Genomic DNA, 24247 nt, shown 5'->3' on the forward strand with positions numbered 1-24247 from the left:
CTGGTAACAGGAAGCAGGATTTTAATTATTAATTTTAACGGAATCCAGAAATAAAATAAAATAATAAAAGACCCAAAAGCAATTGCAGATCTTTTTAATGATTTTTTCTTGCACACCAGTGAACAGCTTAATCTAATCGGAAATATGGATAAAGTGAATAAATATTTAACTAATGCTGGTACAAATTGTATTGACATCTTAGATTGTTTTAAATTAACTACCTGAAGTGAGATCAAATCAATAAAATTAGTGAATTGAAAAATTCCTCAGGATGGGATGGCATTCCCTCTTTTATTTTAAAAATTTGTAAGAACAGCATTGTTGAACCTTTGTCATACATCATCAACATTTCTATTAATAAAGGTGTATTTCTAGATTTACTGAAATATAGTATTGTTCGTCCAATCTACAAAAAAGGAGATAAAACACAGCTTGAGAATTTCAGACCAATATCCTTATTGCCAGTTTTCTCCAAGGTTTATGAAAAATTAATCTGTAATAGACTAGTATCATATCTTGAAACCATTAACATTCCTTGTAGTAATCAGTTTGGATTTAAAAGGGGTTGTAACACTTCAGATGCTCTCTTTGAGGTCTTGAATTACATTGCAGGCGCCGTTGATGGATCACAGTATGCCATTGGCATCTTCTGTGATTTGTCAAGGGCATTTGACTGTGTCAATTACAATATTTTATTGCACAAACTTAAGTTTTATGGAATTAGACAAAAAGCTTATGATTTGGTGGAGTCCTAGGAGGATTAAACATTAAGGAGAGGGCACGCGAATAGGAATACACGTGTTGCGGTGAAGCCAGCTTTAGCAGAACACTAGAGGGGCACGCGGAGCCGTAGAGTGGCAAAAAGCCTCGGCTATAACATGGGAGAGATAGGGAAAAACGCGACGCGCGCTGTTTCGAATTAAAATTGCCGCTAAACTAAAACACCTGTGTTATTCACCGATGGCATCCTTAAAGTAAATTAAATTTCCTATCGAACAGTGTCAATCATTCCTATAAAAACTATTATTTATTATTTATTATTGAAGATCAAAGTTGAAAGAATTGACCTGGACTTTGAACATATGATTACTATAGTTACGTTTTTGAAAAAAATATGATGTATCTACAAAAATTAACAATTTAATCGTGTTCCTTAAGAGTTTCTCGAAATAAAAAATATATATTTACCTATATTTAAAAGTGGTATTTAGAAAAATAATTACAATAAAGTTTTATTTTTATTTTTCCAGTTTATAAAACAATCTTACTAATAATAGGTTAAAATGAAAATTTTAATTCGGGTGGTGAAATACATTTTAAATTTGCATTTTTCATAGTTTTCTCGATTTGTTAATATCATATTTTACTAGTTTTAAGTCATTTATGTGCTAGGCAGGTGATTTTAAATAGCCAAAGTTAAGAAAAATTGCAAAGCCGCTCTAACTTTTTTTTACACCAATACAATTAAATTACAATCATAAAAAGTAAAACAATTTCTTGGCAATCAAATTCTTGATTTTTTTAATATCATATTGAACTATATTTGATCTGTTTGCCTAAAGAAACTTTGAGTAAAAAGTGTAAATGTTCAACAATCGTCACGTCTTCTGACGCCAAAGTGCGTTTATCATTCTTTTAAAGGATTAAAACTTATTTTATTTCTCTTTAAGAAAATGTTCAAATACACATACAGTACTACTCATGATTTGAGTTTTAATTTATGAACAGTAAAATCTATTGGTGATATGGCGGGATTTGAACCCGGGACCCCATAAACCGGAGTCCCGCGCTCTGGTTAGAGTATTATAAATAATACACAATACAAGTATGGAAAAAAATAAAAATAAGGACAACGAATTCTAAAATACAAGTCGTCCTTGTGTAAATTATTCACCTTTGAACGTACTATTGGTAAATAAATATGACTTTCCTCTTAATAGGTTCCTAATATTACGGTTAGAATTTAACTTTTTAATTTTCGTAGCATGATGAAGTCTAATTTTTAAATAGTCAATTGATATTTCTGTTACCAAATCTTCCAGTAACGCATAACACGCAGTATGAGAGGGGGCGGGAGAGTAGCGCTGCCTCCCCCCCCTCCCCAGTACGCTGGCTTCAACGAAACTACAGCGTGTCCTCTCCTTAATGTTTAATCCTCCTAGGTGGAGTCCTACTTGTTGGGTAGAAAACAAAAAGTTCAACTGAATTACTCTAACTATTCAAGCTTCAAAAATGTCACTGAAGGTGTTCCCCAGGGTTCATTAATGGGTTCGTTGTTGTTTCTTATTTATGTTGATGACCTCTTGAAACAAAATCTTAAGTCAAAATTGGTAATGTATGCTGATGATACTACTGCAGTATTAAAAAATAAAAACCCTGATATTTTAAAAATTGAAATTAAAAATGATCTTGATCTTATGACTGAATGGTTTCTGGCCAATAATCTTAAACTAACAGAAATAAAACATATTGTGTGAAGTTCCATTCTAATAGCATAAAAAGTAGACAGATTGACTATAACCCGTTAGAAGACACATTAAGTAAAATTCAATCTTGCAACCTTTTAGGAATAAAATTAGACTCAACTCTAAACATGGTCTGATCATATAAATAAATTGGAATCAAAGCTTAATGCAGCATTTCACGTTACTTTACTGCTTTCAAAATTAATAGATGAAAAATCTCAGATAATGGTATACTTTGTATATGTGCACTCTAACATTGGCTATGGTATTGAGTTATGGGGAAATGCCACTGATAGTAAAAAAATATTTAAAATACAAAAGAGAATTATAAGAGTTATTGCACAAGTTAATCCAAGAACATCTTGTAGAAATTTGTTTAAAAGAATGAAGATTTTACCTGTGCCCTCTTTGTATATATTCAACACTTTAATCTTTGTCAAAAAACATTTTTCTATTTATGAAGAAAAAAGAACTAACTCCCAATACAGCTTTAGGCCCTTGAGCTCTGTGTTGCAGTACCCCATACATAAATCTGCTGCTTATGAAAAGAGTACTTTTTATATGGGTCTCAAATTGTATAATACGCTTCCTTTATCACTAAGAGAGGTAGAATCATTTAAAAAGTTCCGGTTACTCTTACTGTCGTACCTGTTAGACAATTGTTTTTACAGAACTGAGGATTTTTTATCAGTCTGATTGTAGTAAACATTATTGACATTGATATAACTTATTTGTTAACTTTGCTAATTATCTAACGTATTTTATACTTGTTTTTCAATACTGTTCAATACTGTTAATACTTCTTTTTATGGAAATAATTAAAGAGTGAGGCCCTGGGGTCCTTTAAAGTTTCGTATTTCTCCATAAGAATACATGGGAAACAAAAATTGATATGAAACTCCAGCTGTTGTCAGAAATTAAAAGTGAGAAGAAGAACATATTATGTTAATTGAAAACAGCCAATAAGATTGCTAATTTAACAGTTTATTTGAACTTGGGGTGTAAATATTACAATGGAAAAAAGATAGAGAGCCTGGATAAATTGATATAATCTGTTATGTACATCTTGAGTATTTCCATAATCTTTGAGTCGAAACTTTTAAAGTCATCAGAAATTATGACTGTTATTAAAATAACGCCTGTAATACTTAGCAATTGCTCGAATTCGAGCAACAGGGACACTAGTTTATTATTATGTTGCTTTTATTCTATACTAGTACACAATGTATATTTTGACAATATACCTGCCTGCGTGCAGAAGCACTCCTTGGGCGTTATGTGATGTATTTTAATAAATAAATAAATAAATAATATACGTCTGCTGGCGATGTTCACGAATTTGCCGCGATCGCGCATGACGACGATGACTTTTCCGTGACCGCGGGAGATGTTAATGATTTTGCCGCGATCGCGCAAGACGACGATGACGTTTTCATGACCACGTGAGAGAATTATGATGTCTACACGGCCGCGGGAGATAATCAGAATTTTGCCGCGATCGCGGAAGACCTCCCGTCATAAGACGCCGGATTACTGGAGTGGTGCAGTGCCGGATTAGAGAGGGTCTACTGTATCAATAATGTATGTGTGATATGATATGTACTTTTTTGTGTGTATCTAAATCTTGGACTTGTTTCAGGTTAGCAAGCTGAACTCCATTTCTCTCCAACACAGTATTAACAAATTATGAGAAAATTACAGGCTCCTTTAATGTTGAAATTGCTTGGGTACATGCTGATATGTTTACCTTAGATTTGACCTCCTCCTTGTTCTCACTCGAGGTTGTGTCGCCTGCTCCACCCTCGGCTGTAGACACTACGTGGACAGACAACTTGTGTCTCTGTGGCGAGTCAGGACTGATCATCTCCTGCAGCACAACACACACTCAACTTGATGTAACATAGAAATCTAGTAACCTATCTTTACTGTTAATATTGGAATTTGCCAATTAAACCAACAAATATAAGTTTAACACATCAAACTATTTGTTAGTAGAAACTTTGAAATGAAATTCTTTTCAAGGTCATATTTGTTACAAGAGTAACATCCCGTGTTTAGGCCGGATACAGGGGGAATTGCAGGAGCAGCTCTGCGTGCAGTTGACAGCAGCTAAACCAATCTGTTGCAAGTTTAATCCAGGACCAAGTCACGATTAAACTTGGGTGAACATTAGGGTGTACATTTGATTATTTGGGGCTGCTAAAGTTTTTATGTTGTAAACATGTGCCAAGTTTGGTTTTCCTACTGCAACCTGTTAAAAAGTCAACTGGGGGTGTCCAGATTTTTGCCTAACCCTGTATATATAGTGACGGTAGGCTACTGTTAAATATTTGAAACAAATCAAAATAGGTTATTGAATAAAATTAAAATGTAAGTATAATAAAAAACACTACAGTTTAAGTTTTTAGTCATGGTACATTAATACAATACATTCATTACTAAACAAACAAAATGTCATTGATATTTGTGGGTTTGGACCAGAGAGCACAGAATAGAATTAGAGGGGCTACGTATATCCAGCAAGCATTGCGGGCAGTGAAGCCAATCCCCCACCACTTATAACAGGCAAGTGGCGGCAATTGCTGCATATAGCAGTAGATCACCTTTTCCAAATACGATGATTAGACACACTTAGAGTAGACTTAAAATTACTAGGGATGGATCATCAGCGTCACCCGCCACAGCGTCAAAATTATGAACACCTCCCGTGAGCCAAAATCACGGCGCTATCATCAGCGTCACCCACCACAGCGGCATAATCATTAATATCTCCAGGGGGCCGCAATCAGGGGGCTACATCATCATCGACACCTACGACCCCAGCAAAATCGTGAACACCTCCCGTGGGCCGCAATCAGGGCTACACCTTCAGCGTCACCCGCCACAGTGGCAAAATCGTGAATATCTCCCGTGGGCCGCAATCACGGGGACATCATCATCGACACCCGTGACCGTGGCAATATCGTGATCATCTCCCGTGAGCCGAAATAACGGTGATATCATCATCGTCACCGCGGCAAAACCGTGAATATCTCCTGTGGGCTGCAATCACGGGGGCATCATTATTGTCACCCACGATCTCAGCAATTTGATAACTTAAAAAAAATATTTTTTTGCTCTGAAAAAACAAATTGTCAAGCCTTTGCTTGCATTTTGCCTGCGGCCCTCACGGCCTAGTGGTAAATCCGGCGCTGCCACGGAGTCATACTGACGATCACGCCGTGACCGCGAGTTATACAAATGGTCGCGCCGTGACCTGACTACGTAGTCATACTGACGATCGCGCCGTGACCGTGAGTCATACCCCCGCCGTGACCGCGGAGTACAATACAATACAATACAATACAAATCATCTTTATTCATCAAGTATTTGACAGCAAATACATGAATTGCGTCACAGAAAGGAAAAGATAAGCAAAAATTTAGGTATACAAGTATCCTAAATAATAGATTACAAACATACATCATAACATAACATATTTCTAATCATTTAAATTCCAAAACTCTTCTATTTAATATAATGATTTAGATTGCAAATAGTTTTTCAGTAGTTTTTTAAAGCTACTGTAATCATGTTCATTAAAAATATTTTTGGGTAGGCTAAATAAAAATTTTTTGCCAATGAAACTGGTTTTTTTCTCAAATAACTTCAATCTGTGTTGTTCTATGTGCCTGTTGTTTCGTAAATTGTAAGTCATACCGTTGTGTAACGGGTCAAATGTGTAGGGGGTAAAATAAATCAAATCAAATCAAATCAAATCAATCTTTATTCATAATGTGTACATGAGTCATACAACGGAATAGTGTCATTTCCTTATAGCTAACAGGGCTTATAATACATATTTACAACTGGTTATACTCCTCAATTGAATAAATAGTATTTGATGTAATATAATTTTTTAACTTAATTTTAAATTTATTAACATTATTTTCTTTTTTTATTTCTTTAGGTAAAGTTCTAAAAAACTTTGCTCCTGCATATGATGGTTTTTTGGTGTAGAGTTGCAATCTGTGATGAGTGGGTATGATTTCCGATTTATTTCTGGTATTGTATGGGTGAGTTGGATGGTTTATTAATGGCTTGCTTGAATTCAAAGTTTTGTAAACCATAATTGTATCAAAAATATACTGTCCATAAACTGTAATAATTTGAAGATTTTTGAAATGCTCTCTACAGGATACTTCTTGATGAAGATTTTTAATGATCCGAATTGCTTTTTTTTGTAATTTTTGAATTTTATCAAGATTTTCTTGTTTGGTGGAGCCATAAAGACAGATGCCAAATGATATATGGGAATGTATATAGGAATGGTATATTAGTTTGAGTGTTGATTGACTACATAAATCTGCCATTTTTCTCAAGGCACATAAACCTGAATTAATTTTTGATATGATTTTGTCCACGTGTTCATTCCAATTTAGGTTGCCATCTATTAGTAGACCGAGAAATTTTGTGCTAAAAATTTGTTCAATAGGTTCGGAATCAATCATAACAACAGGTTCTGCTGTGGTTTTTGACTGACCTGTTTTAAATGATATATAATTTGTTTTTTCAACATTTAGCTGTAAATTATGATTTTTGAAAAATTGAACAATATTTTCTAATTCTAGGAAAGACAAAATTTCAATTTGTTCTATTGTTTTATCTGAGATTTTTAGGTTAGTATCATCGGCGTATAAACATATACTGCTTTTCTCAGGGTTTGATAGTGAAGTTGATATATTTTTTAGATAGCATATGAAAAGAAGGGGCCCTAAAATTGATCCTTGAGGAACTCCGAATCGTACTTTTTTTAATTGTGATTTATGATTTGAAATTCTATTATCAGAACAACTAGTTAATTGGACAAACTGGAATCTATTTTCAAGGTATGAACAAAACCAATCTAATGTAGATTTGACCATCCCCAGAGATTTTAATTTACTAATAAGTAATGTATGATTTACACTATCAAATGCCTTTGACAGATCCATGAATATACCAATGCATGGGTCTCCAGCATCAATTGAGTCAATTATTGATTCTATGAAAGCAATACTTGCAGTAATTACCGATTTTCCACAGCAGAAACCATGCTGAATGTCATCTATTAAGTGGTTCTTAACTAGAAATTCTGTTAATTGAATGTAGACTGCTTTTTCATAAATTTTAGAAAATGTTGGTAACAAGGATAATGGGCGATAATTTGACGGATTTTTAACATCATTTTTTTTATGTAATGGGATAATTTTTGCAATTTTTAACTTATCCGGGAAGACTCCTGAGACAAATGATGAGTTTATGAGATGACTTAAAATATAGCTGATTTCATTTTTAATGGATTTTAACAAAAATATAGGGATTTCATCATACCCACTCGAACTCTTATTTTTAAGGGAACTGATAATTTCTTCTATTTCTAATACTCCCACATCTCTTAATCTAAACATTGGTTTCATTTCCCATTTGGCAGAATCTAATATTACATCATTACTATCTGTACAACTGTTTATTTGAGATAAATCAATGTTATTTTTTACCACATTTACAAAGAAATCATTAAATATATTTGATACATCTGTTGGGTTACAGTAATGTTTTCCATTATGAACTAAATTAATATTTTGATTATTTTTATGGATTTTGTTTCCCACTTCCGAATTTATAATATTCCAAACTGTTTTATTTACATTATTTGATTTTTTAATTTTACTGTCAAAATAATCTCTTTTTGCCTTTTTAACATTTTTTTTGTAATTCAAAGATTTTTGCTTTAACATTTCTGTCAAATTGTTATCTTTTTTACTTCTGCTTTCCCGTGTTAGTTTAACTAGTGTACTCTTTTCTTCTTTAAGTTGTAGGGAAATCCAATTGTTTTTTTGTGTTGTTTTCTTTTTTATTCTTTTCATAGGAAAAGCTGTATTAAAATGGTACATGAAACTGTCTATAAAATTATTGTATTTATCTTTAGCCGGCGAAAGAATTACTTCAGCCCATGACTCATCTGATAGAAATTTTTTAAACAGATTAATGTTTTCTTCACTAAAAACTCTTTGGTCCCGGAAAATAAAATTTTCCCTTACAGATTTCGATTTTGGCAAAGCTATTTCTAAGCATTGACCATCATGGTCAGACAATAAGGTTATTATGCCGTTTATTTTCATGAGGCTGCTTTGAGACTTTGTGACAAGGAAGTTGTCAATTGCTGTTTTTGATATTTTAGAGATCCTAGTGGGAAATTTTACCAAGTACTCCATATTTACCCTTTTTAGCATATTTTTTAACATAGTGTGTTCCTTAGATTTAACAAGCACATCTATATTAATATCTCCTGCAACAATGATACACTTAAACTTATTGTTCAGAAATTCTAAAAGTACAGTTAATCTGTCTAAAAATATTTCAGCTTTTGACTTAGGGGATCTGTAAACTGCTACAACTACTATTTCAAAATTATTAATTAAATATTTACATATACAAAATTCAAACTGTTTTTCTTCTATTAATTTATTTTTCAAAGAGTCAGGAATTGTAACTATTTTTTGTTTCATATCATTGGTAGATAGTAACATTACTCCACCTTTGCGTGACAGCTTCCGAGTAAAATATGACCCTACAGAATAGTATTCTATATTTAAGCGATCAATTTCTTCCTCTTTCATATCATGTTCTGTCAAGATAACAATATGTGCTTTTATTTCATTCAAAGTTATTTGCAAAGCCTCAATTTTGGATTTCAAATGTTCAATATTCTGATGGAATAATTTAACTGTAGACTTATTTTGATAATTACATTTTTGAGGTGGACTTTGAGAGAGGTGGTTGATTAGGTGGTCCAGTTATGTAGGATATGTGATAAGGTGGTTGGGTAATCGTAGATGGAATAGTTAAAGGACGTCCGGAGGGGGTGAATGGTGAGGACTCTGAGACAAAAAATGCGTATTACTATGACTTATGGTATCGGAAGACACTGACACACTATAATGATTTGTACTACAGACGTTACTGATTTCACTAGTGCTCTGCTTTTCACCACTAACACGATCACACATTTTCACTACTTCACTGTAGTCAAGGACTCCAGGGACCGTGGGGGGGCTGGTCGTGGTAGGTGAGACAGGCTGATGTTCGCTCACTGCATCCTCTTCCCGAGTTTTGATGGTTTCTTGACTACAGTTGATGGTTATGTGAGATGACTCATCGAACACCTTCTGTTGATATTGTTCAGAGATGGAGTCTTTCAGTTTGTGTATAAAGTCCTTGTATGAGTAACCATTGAACAGTGTTCTTGTAGAGGATTGGTAGTAGGCTACTACTATGACAGTAGCTTTAGTCTTCCGTTGAAAGCTGACTATGTTGGCAGCAAATTGTTCCAGTGGTACTCCATCCCGCACACAACCCATTGGTGAGCAAATCAGCTTATTAAAGGATCGCCTGGTAAAGTCAGTTGTTAGTTCTTGGAAAGCAGCATTGTATACTTCTGTTTTTGGTTTATCACAGTATTTTGGTTTTGTCACTAAGCCGTAGACAGAGGATCCGTTGGTTTTCTGGTAAACCAAATGTTCATCACAGTAGTCACTCTTGGTAGGCCTGCCAAACCTTTCTCTGAATTTCACAGCAACTCCCGCCGTCATATTCCTTTCACTTGTCAGATCTGCCGATATACAGTGGGAGAAGGCCAGGCTCTCACATTTACTAAAATCATCAAATAGCTGGTTCATGTTGGCCTCAACAACTTTGATCTCTTTAGGGAGCTGATTTGTGTAATTTAGCTTGTTATATTTTATTTCCTTCAGAATTTCTTCACTCAAAACATGTTTACCTTCCCTATTCAGATGTTGTCCATGCATGGTAAAGTGGGTCCTTCTTAAGCGTCTGCAGTCAACTATGTTTATGTCTGTCGTCCTCAAAGTAAAATTTACTCTCCTAATTGTTTTATTTATGATGTGTTGAGGTGGAAGGTCAAATCTGTGAAAAAGTGGAACTACTAAAACATTCGTATGTTTGTTAACTGCTGAAAAGTGGTCAAAAACTTCTGGTATTTTGTCAGTTGGGTCACATTTTTGTTCTAGCATTTTTTCAATACTATTAGACCCAGCAATTAAAACTGTTACATCATTTCCTTTCATTCTTTTTATATTTTCCTCTGCATTTTTCATTACATATTCCAAAGGAGCTCCAGGTGCTGTATTTACATATAGCTTGTATTTTTCTGGCAGACTTGATGATAGAATTTGATTTATTTGTCGACCATGACTATCAGCGAATATACAGATGTTTTTTTCTTCATCATTTATAGTAGTTGTTTCATTATTGCCATTTAGTTCTTGCGATGGTCCTTTTAATGTATTGTTATTTGTTTCCTCAAGTTGTTTAGACTTATTGTTCTTTTTTCTTGTGGCTTGTTTTGAATCTTCCTTATATTTACCTACATGCTTCGGTTCAAGGCTTGAGGTAGGTTCATTCTCTATATTTTCAAATATTGCAAACCTGTTTGTTGTTACAATGTTACTTTCAATACTCTTGTGTTTTTGTTTTGTAGAAGCTTCCTGATTAAAAGTTCCAGTATTTTTTCGCATTAGAGATGAAATGGTTTTAACTGTTAGTTTGCTGTAGTTTAGAAAAATATATGCGATGTGAGATCTTTTAGTTATCATGTCTGTCTCTGTAAAACTAATTGATTTTGACAATTCCACAATGTCTAATTCACGTGGATTCAATTGATGATCAATAATGTGTTCTGTCATTGAGACAACAAACAAACCACAGTCAAACGAGTTTTGTTGTTGGGGAGATTCGATGTTCATGAAGTACTTATCCAACATTATTTTTTCCCCAGTGAGATAGGAGTAAAACTTACATGCTGTCAGGGAGGCTGCTTTATTATTGTAGTTTTTAATAGGATCGATGTGTAAAAAGGTGGAAGTCGAAGCTTCAAAAACAAGCAAACTCCAGTGTGTTCCTCGAGTCTGTACATTATCACCTGTATCCTGTTGGTTAGCTTCATTTTCCATCAATTCTATATGATCATTTATTGGTATGAACAAAAGTTGGGCATTTCGTATATTTATATTCTCCAATAAAAAATCACAGTCCTCTAGCACCTTTACAGCATGACTCACGACAGGATTCACACAAATGATTCCTGTGCTTGATAGTATTTTTTCGTTCAAGATATCATAGTATTTACGTATCACATCGTCTGAGATCCAGTTAGGCCCCAAAAGTTCATTGATGCACTTAAAATTGTGAGTAGGCCTACTAATTGCATCTTTCATTAGGGAATACATACATGATTCATCGGACTGCAGTGAGGAGGCTTGGGATGGACAATTTTTTGGACTACTGCAAGCATTAGGGGACTCTGTTGTGGGTACAGAGTCATTTAGCACGGTTTTGTGGTTCTTCATCATAGAGTAGTTTTTTTCCTTGTTTGATATGGATTCATTTTTATTGACACTTTTTTCAATTTCCCTCAGTGCTTTGGATAAATGTTTATTTTTTGTTTTATTTGTTCCATGAATAGATTTATTCTCTAGAAATGAACAAATGTTATTTTCACTCACAACAGCAGTTTCCTCAGTGCCATAAAACTTCACACTATACTTGGGTAATTTGTTTGTTGTATCAATATTTGTTATTTGTGCAGGCCAGTATGGGTGGCCCCTTACTTTTGCAAATGTTTTGTCACCTATTTTGAACTTACAGTGATCAGGCATTTTTTATCAAGGCTCAGAATCACATAAGTTTTGAGAGATTAAATCCATCAATAAAATAAAATTTTACTCATCATAATACTCATTTCAAATCAATGTTAGCAATAGCAATGATTATCACATTCATAGGCAAGGTCAGTGTCAGTGCATAAAGCAAACAATAGAGAGATTAAATAAGTCATGTAAACAAACCATTGTTGTGGTGGAAGGCAGGACAGAGAGAGATGGTTGACAGGTCACTGATAAGAAGCTCAGGGTCCAAGTTGGCTAGCAACAGGTGGAGAGGTAGCCTGATTCCTGTTTCCAAACAGGAAATGGTCTTGTTCTGATCAAGTGCACAACCTTTCTTCCTGTTTTAATTATTAATCCACTTTCAAATGTTCAAAAATCAAACTGTCAGAACAGTGAAATCACATACTGTGGTGTTCAATTTGAAATATCCAACCAGAGAAGAATGATATTAAAAAGTAGTGATTTACTGGAGAGGTTATTTTGAATGCTTGAAAAACATGTGACTTTCAGCAAGATAAACGTAAGTTTTTTATTTTACTAATGACAAGTTAACTGATTGAGATATTTTAAAGTTTATTTATTATTAATATTTACTCATGTTTCCAGTGGAGTTTGACGTGCAACTTTCACTTTAAAAACTTTAAAAACCACTTAAATTACAAAATTAAAACTGTCCAATTTTAACATTAAACTATAGGCATACAACCATAGCAGACTCATGATGGCTAAACCACGAAACTTAAACAGCTGAATGTAAGCTGTTGTTGTGCCCTAGTTGCGACGCTAAACTGACATCGCACCTAACCTCAAATTCCAAGATCGCAGACGACGTTGGTGTCAGTTTGGTTGTTTGGTTGTTCGACTGCGTCTGAGGGCGGGCTACGGGAGAAAAGAAGAGCAGCGGGCCACCTTTTGAGCGGTACGCGGCTGTAAGCATGTTAAAGCTGTCATGCGCCTGCCTTTGCTGACGTGGGACTCAGCTGACTCTGTTTGTGCTGACCAATCAGGAAGCGTTTTAACTTTCGTCTCGATTCTGAGACGAAGGTGAAGGAAGAAGAAGAATTGTGGAGAAGAATTGTTTTTTCGTATTCCCGGCATTTGTATTTTCGTCTTCGGTTTGAAGAGATTTTGTTAACTTCTTCATCGCTTTACTCGTTTTAATAAGTTACGTTTTGTGAGCTCTGAAAGCTTACCGGGAATTTAAAAGTGGTGTGGTGAAAGTGTTTTTAAAGAAACAATAAGTTTCGTCATCTTGGTAAGTTTTGAAATAAACGACTCAGGTTTTCGTACCTTATCTTACCAGTTTTGGCTGCGATAACTTTGTCGAAGTTCATAGGCTAGGCCTGATTCGCAGACCTCGTCATACGCTTTAACCAACTCATTTAATTAAAGTATCGGAGTTGGTGACAGATCATTTCGATTAACGTTTCATAATCCATATTTGGGACTTTCTTTTTAATTCTTAAAACCCTTTCCCAGCAGACAGGTTTGTGCTGGACAATTTCTGTCGAAGTTGGTTTAAGTTGAACACGTGAGGAAGTTAAAGTTTTAGTTTTTCGTTATCAGCTCCAGGAGCAGTTTTATTTTTAGTTTCAGTTTTCTCTCGTTTCGTGTCTCACTTGTACAATTTAAGCCAACTTGTTTTCTTGTTTTAGTAAATTCGGACTCTGTGGGAGTTAGGCTAGGTTAGGCCTATCTTGTACTAACCTTGTTTGTTGCAGGTTGACGACTTAACTCCGTAGGTAAGCGGGGTGACTACTTAGCTTACTTGTTCTCTCGTTTAGTTAGCTAGTAGTGTGCCATTGAGATAATTGCCCACAGAGTCAAGTCAAAATTATTAATTTCCCCACAAGCCCTAGGCTAGAGTGGTGATTTCGAGTAGGGTGTTTAGTAGCCCGCAACGTTCGTCTCGAACTCCGACAACAAGGGCTATCAAATTTTGGCTATCCGAATTACTATCGACTCCTGGGAAACTCCCCGCGACCAGACTAGGGCGAATCCTGGGATCTCGTTTACTTATCGATGGCGTAATTTCCCACTTGTCGCCCGCCAGGAAAATTACGTCACAGATGATCTTTCCGTGACCGTGAGTCATACCGACGATGACGCCCTGACCACGGAGTCATACCGACGACGACGCCCTGACCGCAGAGTCATACCGACGGCGACGCCCTGACCGCGAGTCATTTTGACGATCGCAACGTGACCGCGAGTCAAGTTTCCATACCTGTAAATGTTTACCAATTTTTTGGTTTTTATAGATCAGTGTCACAAATAGTAATAAACGGTATCAGCATTCTGACACATACTTTCTCCCATAAGCTTGTCAATATCCTTTATCATGGGTAAGCGGTGAGAGTAAATATGATATTTTATATTTAAGGGGGTTGGTGCGCCCTATCCTCATCCATGTTAATATGTACATTTTTCTCAAAAACTATTAAAGATATAGCTGACTTCTGTTTTTAGTGAATTTCCCATATAGGAAATAAGCTATTACTGTAGTATTCATGGAAAGACCTGGACCCGGGACTGATTTACTTTTTTGTTTTGAGGTCCCTAGAGGCCAAAAACACCAGCACGATAACTCGAGCAAAAATGATCGGATTTTAATGAAATTTGGTACAAACGTGTAAACCTACGTTTATTCAAACGAGTTCGCGAACCAGCATGATTGGACTATGGGAACGGGGGTTTATGGGGGGTTTTGTGGGGTAAAAATAGGTTTTTCCCATTTTTGACCCTAAAAACACAAGATTTCACAATTTCTTTCTAAACCATTTTATAGAGCTTAAAAAAACAAATAATTTAGTATATTGAAGCTTTATTGTGGGCCCAATGGTTACGGAGAAAATTCCAAAAAATTTTTAATTTAAAATTCCCATGTTATTCTTATGGTGAATAAGTAAACTTTTGTAGTTTGCTTGTTTATGAACATACTAGCTGTACCCGTGGGCTTTGCCCCGCTTAACTTCATAAGTATTCGCATGGCTCAATCACGTCCTGGTTGAAGTTCGATCGCTACGCTCACTCACCTTCAGGTTGGAAATCGTTCGCTGCGCTCACTTGTTTTCAGGTTAGCTCGTTCGCTACACTTACTCGCCTCCAGGTTGATGTTCGTTCGCTACGCTCACTCACCTTTTGGTTGCAAATTAGCTGTTGTCATAAATTTTAAAAAAAGTCATCCCTTTTATTGTTTATCATACAGTACTTTGATAACGGTTTATATGTTTTAATATTTAACATTGAAGAATTTAAACGTTGTTAAGTGCACAGGTGTGCTGCGATTGGGGTTTAATACATTTGGACTTATTCAAAAGTAAAATAGTTTTCTGTGCTGCAATCTGTAGAAACACTGTGGCACTATTTCAAATCACGACTAATGCTAATACAGCATGTTGTGATTATTCAAACCTACAAAACAGTTGGTGAAAGTAAACATCTGCTTTTAAATTATATTTATTTGTAAACATTGTAGATCAAAAAGTCTGACATTGGCCCACTTAAAACCCTCTGGGGCAGAGCCCTTTTAACGGATCTGCACCAAACTTCACTCGAACCATCCTTGAAAGATGCTTAATAATGCCTGAAAGTTTCATTACAATCTGTCGAGCGGTTTCGGAGTCCATAACGTATATACACACACACATACATAGTTCCTCTTTTATAGATATAGATTTTGATCGAATTTGGAAAATACATTAATTTCTTACTAAACTAACAATTTACAAAAAAAGCACTTTTTCACCCTCCCTGTTGCAGCAAACCTAAGTACTTTTTAAAATAATTCTATTTAAATAATGAATAAATGTGATATTTTTAAGGAGGCATTTTAGTGTAAATCCAATCAAGCAAATGGAAATTCGCTTAGTCTGCAGGTTTGCTGTGGTGGGGGTTATTTTTTATATGACAGATCTAGTCTTTCTGCACATTTGGAATGTAAAAAATATAACCTTTTCAGTTGTTTAGAATTTATTTTTTATTTTTACTGTTTGTAATTGTGATGTTTTTATTCATTCCAATTATGAATCTAGGCAACTTTTATAAGCACAAAAAAAAATCAAATTGATATCTTTAGCGGTTATTGAGAAAAAGGAATATATGTGCTAAACAAAATTTACTTTTGGAAAACCACAAAATACGGAAGGCTCTGTCCCAGCTAAAAAACAGCTAACATACTCTTATAAAAATAATGTTTATACTAGAATAGGGTCCACAGTTTACTTATTGTTGCACAATGTGCAATGCACATAGTTGGAACAAGAAAATTCAGGCTACAAAATGGTAATAAAAAATCAATTTGAAAAAAAATTTGTTTGATAGACTTAAAATATACAAAAATAAAAATCAAACTGTCCTCTGCCCCGGCTGGAAAACAGCTGACATACTCTTAAAAAATCATATTTAGGGTCAATAACTTACTTACTGTTGTATAACGTTGGAAACTGGAAATTTCAGGCTACAAAATTGCAGTATAAAATCATTTTTGGAAAAAAAAACTTTTTGGTGTGCCAACCCCCTTAAAAAACACAAAAGTTGCAATAACTTTTGAACCGTTATTGTTACAGCAATGGGATGGTGTACTTTTTTTTAATTATAAAACCATAGCATATTAATTTTGATCAAAACCAGCTTTTCTCCAAACATCCAATTTTTTATTTATTTTATGGTTTTTTATGGGAAAACAACATAAGTTACAATAACTTTTGAACCGTAATTTTTACGGTAATGGGATTTGTACCATTTTGTTCAGAATTTAAAGGACTATATCATACTAAATTTTTATCAAAATCGTTCGGGCCATTTTCGAGAACATCTGATTTTTCCGTTTTTTATGGGGTTGTAGGAGTTATAAATCCCCATTAAAAATCAAAATTTAAAAAAAATTAAAAAAAACGTCTGGAAAGGACCATAACATACTATGTTAAATCAAAACCGGCTTTTTTCTAAAAACCTATTTTTTGTTATTTTATAGGGTTTTTATGGGAAAATAACATAATTTGCAATAACTTTTGAACCGTAATTTTTACAGAAATGGGATTTGTACCATTTTGTTCAGAATTTAAAGGGTTCAAACATAATATATTTTTATCAAAATCGTTCAGGCTATTTTTGAGAAAATCAGATTTTTCCGTTATTTTATGGGTTTTTATAGGAAAATTAACATTAAAAATCTAAATTTCCAAAAAAATGAAAAAACGCCTGGAGATGGATCAGTACCCACATACCAAATTTCATCAAAATCGGACCACAGGTGTGGTCTCTAGCTCTGTACACATCCAGACACACGGACACACACACACATACGGGTCTTTACCGAATACTCGCAAACACCAAATTGTGGCATCTTTCAAACTGCGGCCACCAGTGGATGAAGGAAGGTACCAAAACCTTGTGTACATCAATAATTCTAATGAACACTCCATTTTAACACCAAACACTCTAGTTTTTAATGGTGGCACCATGCTGCAATTTGGTATATATCAACAGTGTGTGGACAGGATGCCACTAATGCGTTGTAGCGCTTGAGCAGTGTGTTTGTCCCCCCTACTTCTCGCATGCGCTGTTGCCAGTTTTGCGTTCTAGTTTATTCTGTCTTCACGTGCCTATGCCCTAGCTCCATTGAAACACGAAAGTCGATTGGCTGACATGACAGTGCATTGTCCCTCTTGACCAATGAGAATTGTTGTTACATACTTTTATTGTCAACATTCACCATTCGTTATAACATTACAAAATCGACATGGACTAAGGCTTATGATATTTTTCAATAAATACATTATGTTATGTTATAGTAGCACTTAAAACTTCCCTAACTTTTTAATCAGGTAGATAGTACAGATAAAATATGGATCTACTTTTTGGCGCAATATAAAGCAAGCCTAACCATACGACGATGACGATGTTAAAGTTTAATGGTTGAATATTGCAGGGAGGAAACTGAACATTTCGACGTGTTTAGGTTACTTATTTTGTACTAAAAATAAGAAATAATACATCTAAATGTCTGACTTATTGATACAGACATTGTTTAGTATAATTAATTTCGTGTTGGTAGAACATTCGCGCGCCGGTTGTCTCTAAAGTTGAGTCCGACATCTTGAAATGTAGATTGTGTTGTGCAATGAGCTGAAGCACAGCCACCTCTAATACAAGGGCGCGACGTTCGAACTGGCAACGCCGCACTCACCCGCCGCCTACGTCCGGCATTTGTGCTAGGCTATAAACATCAATGAGAGTATTGCTGCTCTGTATCAATGAATGAAAGTATTTAAATTACATATTTTAGTGGATTTAAGGGTATGGTAAAATAGACATATTAGAATTTAGGTTTTTTTATTTAGTGAAAAATTGCAACATACCACAATATGTCTAAAACTAAAATACAAACATAATGTTTTTGGTTGCATTTAACATATTTTAAGTACGATAAATGTGGAAATAGATGGACTTTACATATTTCCTTTGTTTATTTGATAATCTATATTATCATAATCTTTAATAGCCATAAAATTTTCTATTAATATTATAAGAAACAACCTATACAACAATTATCATAATTAGGTTTAAACAAACTTTTAAAATTTCACAAAAGTTTACTTTTTATGAACACATGGATGGGGATTACTTTTTTTGAAGAGGATGGGTTTATATTATTCTTTGTTCAACAGCAGACTACAATGTGTAGTAAGATTTCAATTTTTTTTTTTATTTATACATAAGAATCTCATGGTGTCTGTATATATGTATGTTATTCAACATAGTAAAAACTCATAGACAGACTGAGCTTAAATTTTACAAAATATAGCTACTATACCAAGAATGGTAATACAGTAGGACTAACTTATTGCCACTTCAATAATTGTAGAGGATTTGAGATTGTACTAACTTCTAACAATTTGTTCAAATAAAATTAATTTTCAATTTTCAATGGGAATATTATGTTTAAGTCTACCTGAGGAAACCATTAGTTAGCAACAACAAAATTTGAAGTTTTTACTTTTAAGGCATACTGACACTATAAATAATTTATTTTATTTGAATAGCTACTAAGCAAAACGTTTTTCATTTTGTAAACGATTTCAGAAGCTAGGCCTCTATATGGCTTTCCACAATATTAATAGAATTGTTTTATCACATCAACATTCAGACTGGAGTCGGAGACTATGATGCTTTTATTGTTAGATGGTATAGTAAATATTTTTTACTAGTAGGGCTACTTAATAGAAACACCGGTTTATTTCTGTGAAGTGCAAGTTATTTCAGTTATTTTAATCACTTAACAACAGCTTTTATCAATAAGATAGACAAATAAGGAAATACGGCATTCTCGTACCTAAAACTCGCTTCTCGCGTCTATATTTACATGAATCATTGTCTTATTCTTAAATTTTTTTACAAATCTAAGTTCATATTCGTGAAAATGTTTCACACATAAACGAGAATTAATTGTTTTAAGATGTCTTATTTTACCGAAGAATAGCAGGAAGCCATTGTTGCTTAAGCGGCGGATCACTTAGAATCTTAGAACACTGTACGTATTATTAATTTTTAATTGAGCTTTCGTAATTATTTTTGCATCCAGGCACGTCACATCTATCTGGCATGCTGTAGTAACAAGTTCAATGTCATTACTAATGATTAAGGGTAGTAGAAACGCGATTATGTACGTAGAGTACGCGACTTCTCCATTCACTGTAATGGTAAGACGACCGCGCACCAAGACACGGACCACTTTTCGCTCTCCGCGGCCTTGTATTAGAGGTGGCTGTGGCTTAAGCTAAACATTGTCACCGGCACCGCCACTGTTTTGAACTAGATAGTTTTTAAGTTGGCTATGAAAATTGTTAACCGTGATTACAAAACTAATACTGTAGCTATAAAGTAAATAAATGTTAAAATAAAATATTTATCCCTTTCGGGTGTCGGTATCATCGGAATTGACTTTTGACAATCGAGTCTTGGTACCGAACCGATACCAATGTCCAAGTATCGGTGGTATCGATGACGATAATCGACACATCCCTTTTTAGAACTGTATCGTGACGTAATCGATGCATCGGGATTTCGATGCATGCTGGATCGAATCGGGATTCGATGCATTGCACTCGCACACCACTAGGCCTACCTACCCAGTGTCAGCTGTCGCTGTCAGTGAAATGGATGACGCAAGCAATATCTAGGTTGCCGATTATTAGTTGGCGTTCGTTATGTCAATATTTAAAGGGGTTAAGGGATTAAATAAAACTCAAACATTTTCCTTTCTTGTTACTTATTTGTCAAATATCAATGAAAATAACGAAATCGGCTTAACGTTTACTACTCGACTCGAGTCACGAGTATCTTTAACTACTCGAGTACTCGCCCACCCCTAGCGATCAGTGTCACCGGACATGAACTAGATATGAAAAATGAGCTTCAAAATATTCAATGGGATGAGAAGTCTACTTGTGTTGGTTAGTCTATGGTCCAAGGCAGTATCAAGTACAGTTATCGATTTAAGGACAAAATACTGGAATTGAGATAAAACAACGGATAATCAGTAATACAGTGAAGTCTTAGACCGCAATGAACTGATCTGTTACTGATCTGTCAAAGATAAATAATTTTCTGAAAAAATGGGAGTGGGGTAGGTGCGTGTGGAGTACGGTTTTCACTTGTTCTAAGCTGAATTGACGTTGTTTCCTATTTGACGTTGAATCAAAGCTATTTATTGTGGATACCGTCTCTAAAGTTTACGCAATAAAAAATTCATTATGTCTAGGAGATTACGGCAGAAGATCACGATTTTCCCACAATCACAGAATCCTGGAACTGGTATAAAATTGAAAGTCACATTATTTAGTCTAGTAATCAGTCTGCCCATTTATATTTTCAAGGTTCAACTGTAAAATTCATGGTTTTGAGGTTTTCACGGTTGAGTACTCTACATACCTGGTAGAAGCTGATGATGTCAGGCTTGGTGAGTGTGCGCAAGTGAGCCACCTCTATGTTGGCTCTGTCAAAGTTGTATTGCTGCAGTGTGATCTCAGACCAGTAGCGGGCAGACAAAGCGCTCAGTCGCTTGGGCTTCTCCAGTCTCTGAGAGGCCAACGCCTCCTTGTGTCTCTCAAACTCTTCCTCACTCAACTCCTCCAGATGTTTCTACATCAAACAACTCAATAGATATATGGCTTAACCGGCTTAAAAGTTCTAAATATGTTTGTTTAATTTTACTTCCTTATCTTCTATTACAGAATAATGCCTTTGACTTAAATATACCAAACGAAACCTCCAATCAATATGACCTAGCTGTATACTCTTAGTATAATCTTATACTATTAAAAGTTTTTTCAAAAGAACACCTTTTCACTTACCCTTAACAGAAAACTCAACAATCACTCAGCAATTCAACTACATATACTGTAGGCTTATGTTCATTTTCATTCTAAAACTGGTGACAACTTTAACATAAGAAGGGAATGTATAGTTGTATCTTTAGTCAATTATATTTCTGAGTTGGATATTGTATTCATTTTATTAGTTCACGGTAAGGAACATTTATAACAAATAACAATTGTGTTCTCAACTAGATATACAAATGTCAATCTGGCGTTGTCTGGTGTTGTTGGCTACAAATGTCAATAAATACAAATGGACAAAATTGTTCCTCAATGGAAAAATGCTAGTTTTTCGTTAGTAGGACTATTGGTTTTTATAACGGGTAAACCATAAAGTATTCAATATAAAAGACACTTGAAATAACATTTTACCAACCTTCATCTGAATTAGGAATTCTTCAATTCTGTGGTCTACGTAAGCAGGATGTCTATCTGACTGTACAATTATACGCAACCCTTGAGCTCCGTTGGATCGGCGAATCCCACTAAACACTATGTATCCTAGTTGTTCCTACGACAATTGAAAATATTATGCATCTGATGTATTCTTATTGGAAACTCAAAATTTTTATGGGTTGGAGCACGGCTACCTTTAACTCCAGGCTGCGGCATTTGAAGTGGCAACACTGTCAGTAGTGCTGTTTTGTTTAGAGGCAGCCTATGCGGCCGCCGACACGCACTCAGCCGACACACACTCATTTACACGCTTCCCCGATAAATACGGTTCATCCTAAATTAATGTAATGATATAGATACAATTTTTATCTACATGAGCCATAGATTATGATGATATTTAAATTATTTTCACAAAATTAACTAAATAATTTAAAGAATCAAGTTTTATCAGCATTAAAATAATATATGTAAGTTTGATTTTGTTAAGTTTTGTTTTAGTAATAAAATCTATCTAGTTCTAATCTCATTGTCAAATTGGCCATGTAAGATATTTTGTAGTTTGGCCTAGGCATTGGCTTTACAAGTCTAGCTTGGATCTGAAAGTAACTGACAGTAATATTTTACTGGGCTATGAAAATATTGACTCCATTTTAAATATACAGAAATAGATTTTTTATTTATATTGTTTTGGTTTGGAACCCTATCTGTTTTGTTTTCCATCTTTCAATAAATTTATATTTATAAATTTAAATTAATAACACACGATTAAATGAGCAGGCATCACCTGTTGCCATGTTAGCTTATGGGACGTCTGGCACTAAACAGCACTACTTGCAATGTTGCCAATTTTACCAGGCCACGGCCTGGAGTTAAAGGTGGCCGTAGTTGGAGATAAAATGATTGGTCCCCAGTATGTGGATTATAAAGATTTAGTTTTTCCAATGTCATTGTCTCGAAAGGCTCAACCAAAATTGATTGAGCTATGATGGTGTAGATTATTTATCACAATCTGCTTTATAGTTTGTAGGAATATCTTTATAATATTATTGATATGGACTAGACATGTTCTGTTGCTATCTAAATGTGTTACTATACTAATTACCTTCTTTAAAGTTATACAAGAGGTTCTACCCGCAAATTCACAGGTGGACATAGCAGCCACCATTAAATTAATTAAATCAATTTTGATTTCACATTTAATTTAAATGGTCCAACTTCGAGAAATTATCATCAGAAGGAATGTTAAAAAAAAACAGCGGGACCTTCATACATGTGACTGAAGTGGCCGAGGTGAGTAGGCATACGGTTGTACCTGAACTCATCGCCCTCATTCAAGAAAGTCCTGTTACAGATCGGTGACAGCCTCTTGGACGACTAACACACATGTATTGTTCATCTAATATACATCGTCTTTTAAACACCCTAAAGCACTCACTTGTATCAAACAGCTAGAAATAGCATCAGTGTTCATTTACCACACCTCTTTTAAGAACATAAAAGTAAATAATAATATAGGTAAACAAAAATGTAAACAAACAACTAATGTCAATTGCATTGACCAGCTGTTGTTCACTAAATCTTATATATTAAAAAAATTTGGTTTTTCTTTTCCGAGATCGTTTGGCTCTTCTACCCGACCGATTTTCTTGATTGAGGTCTTAAATTGAAGGTATGCATGCACAGATTTGCCATCAAGCATCGGCATATAATTATCTATAGTATTACTCGGTTTATTTATACGTAAACAAAATTTGCTCCCCATGTATTTCTTATGGGAGTTAAATTTGGTTTTTCTTTGCCGAGTTCGTTTGGCTCTTCTACCCAACCGATTTTCATGATTGAGGTCTCAAATTGAAGGTGCACACATAGATTTGCCATCAAGCATCGGCATATATTTATCTATAATCCCACTCGACTTATACGTAAACAAAATTTGCTCCCCATGATATCTTATGGGAGTTAAATTTGGCTTTTCTTTGCCGAGTTCGTTTGGCTCTTCTACCCGACCGATTTTCATGATTGAGGTCTCAAATTGATGGTAGGCACGCACAGATTTGCCATCAAGCATCGGCATATATTTATCTATAATCCCACTCGGCTTATACGTAAACAAAATTTGCTCCCCATGTATTTCTTATGGGAGTTAAATTTGGCTTTTCTTTGCCGAGTTCGTTGGGCTCTTTTACCCGACCGATTTTCATGATTGAGGTCTCAAATTGAAGGTATGCACGCACAGATTTGCCATAAAGCATTGGCATATATTTATCTATTATCCCACTCGGTGTATACACAAACGAA

The 24247-nt window shown here is 34.8% G+C and overlaps 1 protein-coding gene across 1 annotated transcript in view; it reads right to left on the reverse strand.

Moving 5' to 3' along the window:
• LOC128986212 (insulin-degrading enzyme-like) overlaps positions 1–24247 on the reverse strand; it is a 146906-nt gene that overhangs the window by 15587 nt on the left and 107072 nt on the right. The window contains 3 exon segments of the mRNA XM_054406431.1: positions 4213–4332; positions 21108–21317; positions 21930–22064. Coding sequence (XP_054262406.1) covers positions 4213–4332; positions 21108–21317; positions 21930–22064 — 465 coding nt within the window.

Source organism: Macrosteles quadrilineatus, unplaced genomic scaffold (assembly GCF_028750875.1).
Source record: "Macrosteles quadrilineatus isolate MER2022 unplaced genomic scaffold, UCM_ALF_1.0 Scaffold_2__2_contigs__length_208266976, whole genome shotgun sequence".
NCBI lineage: Eukaryota > Metazoa > Arthropoda > Insecta > Hemiptera > Cicadellidae > Macrosteles > Macrosteles quadrilineatus.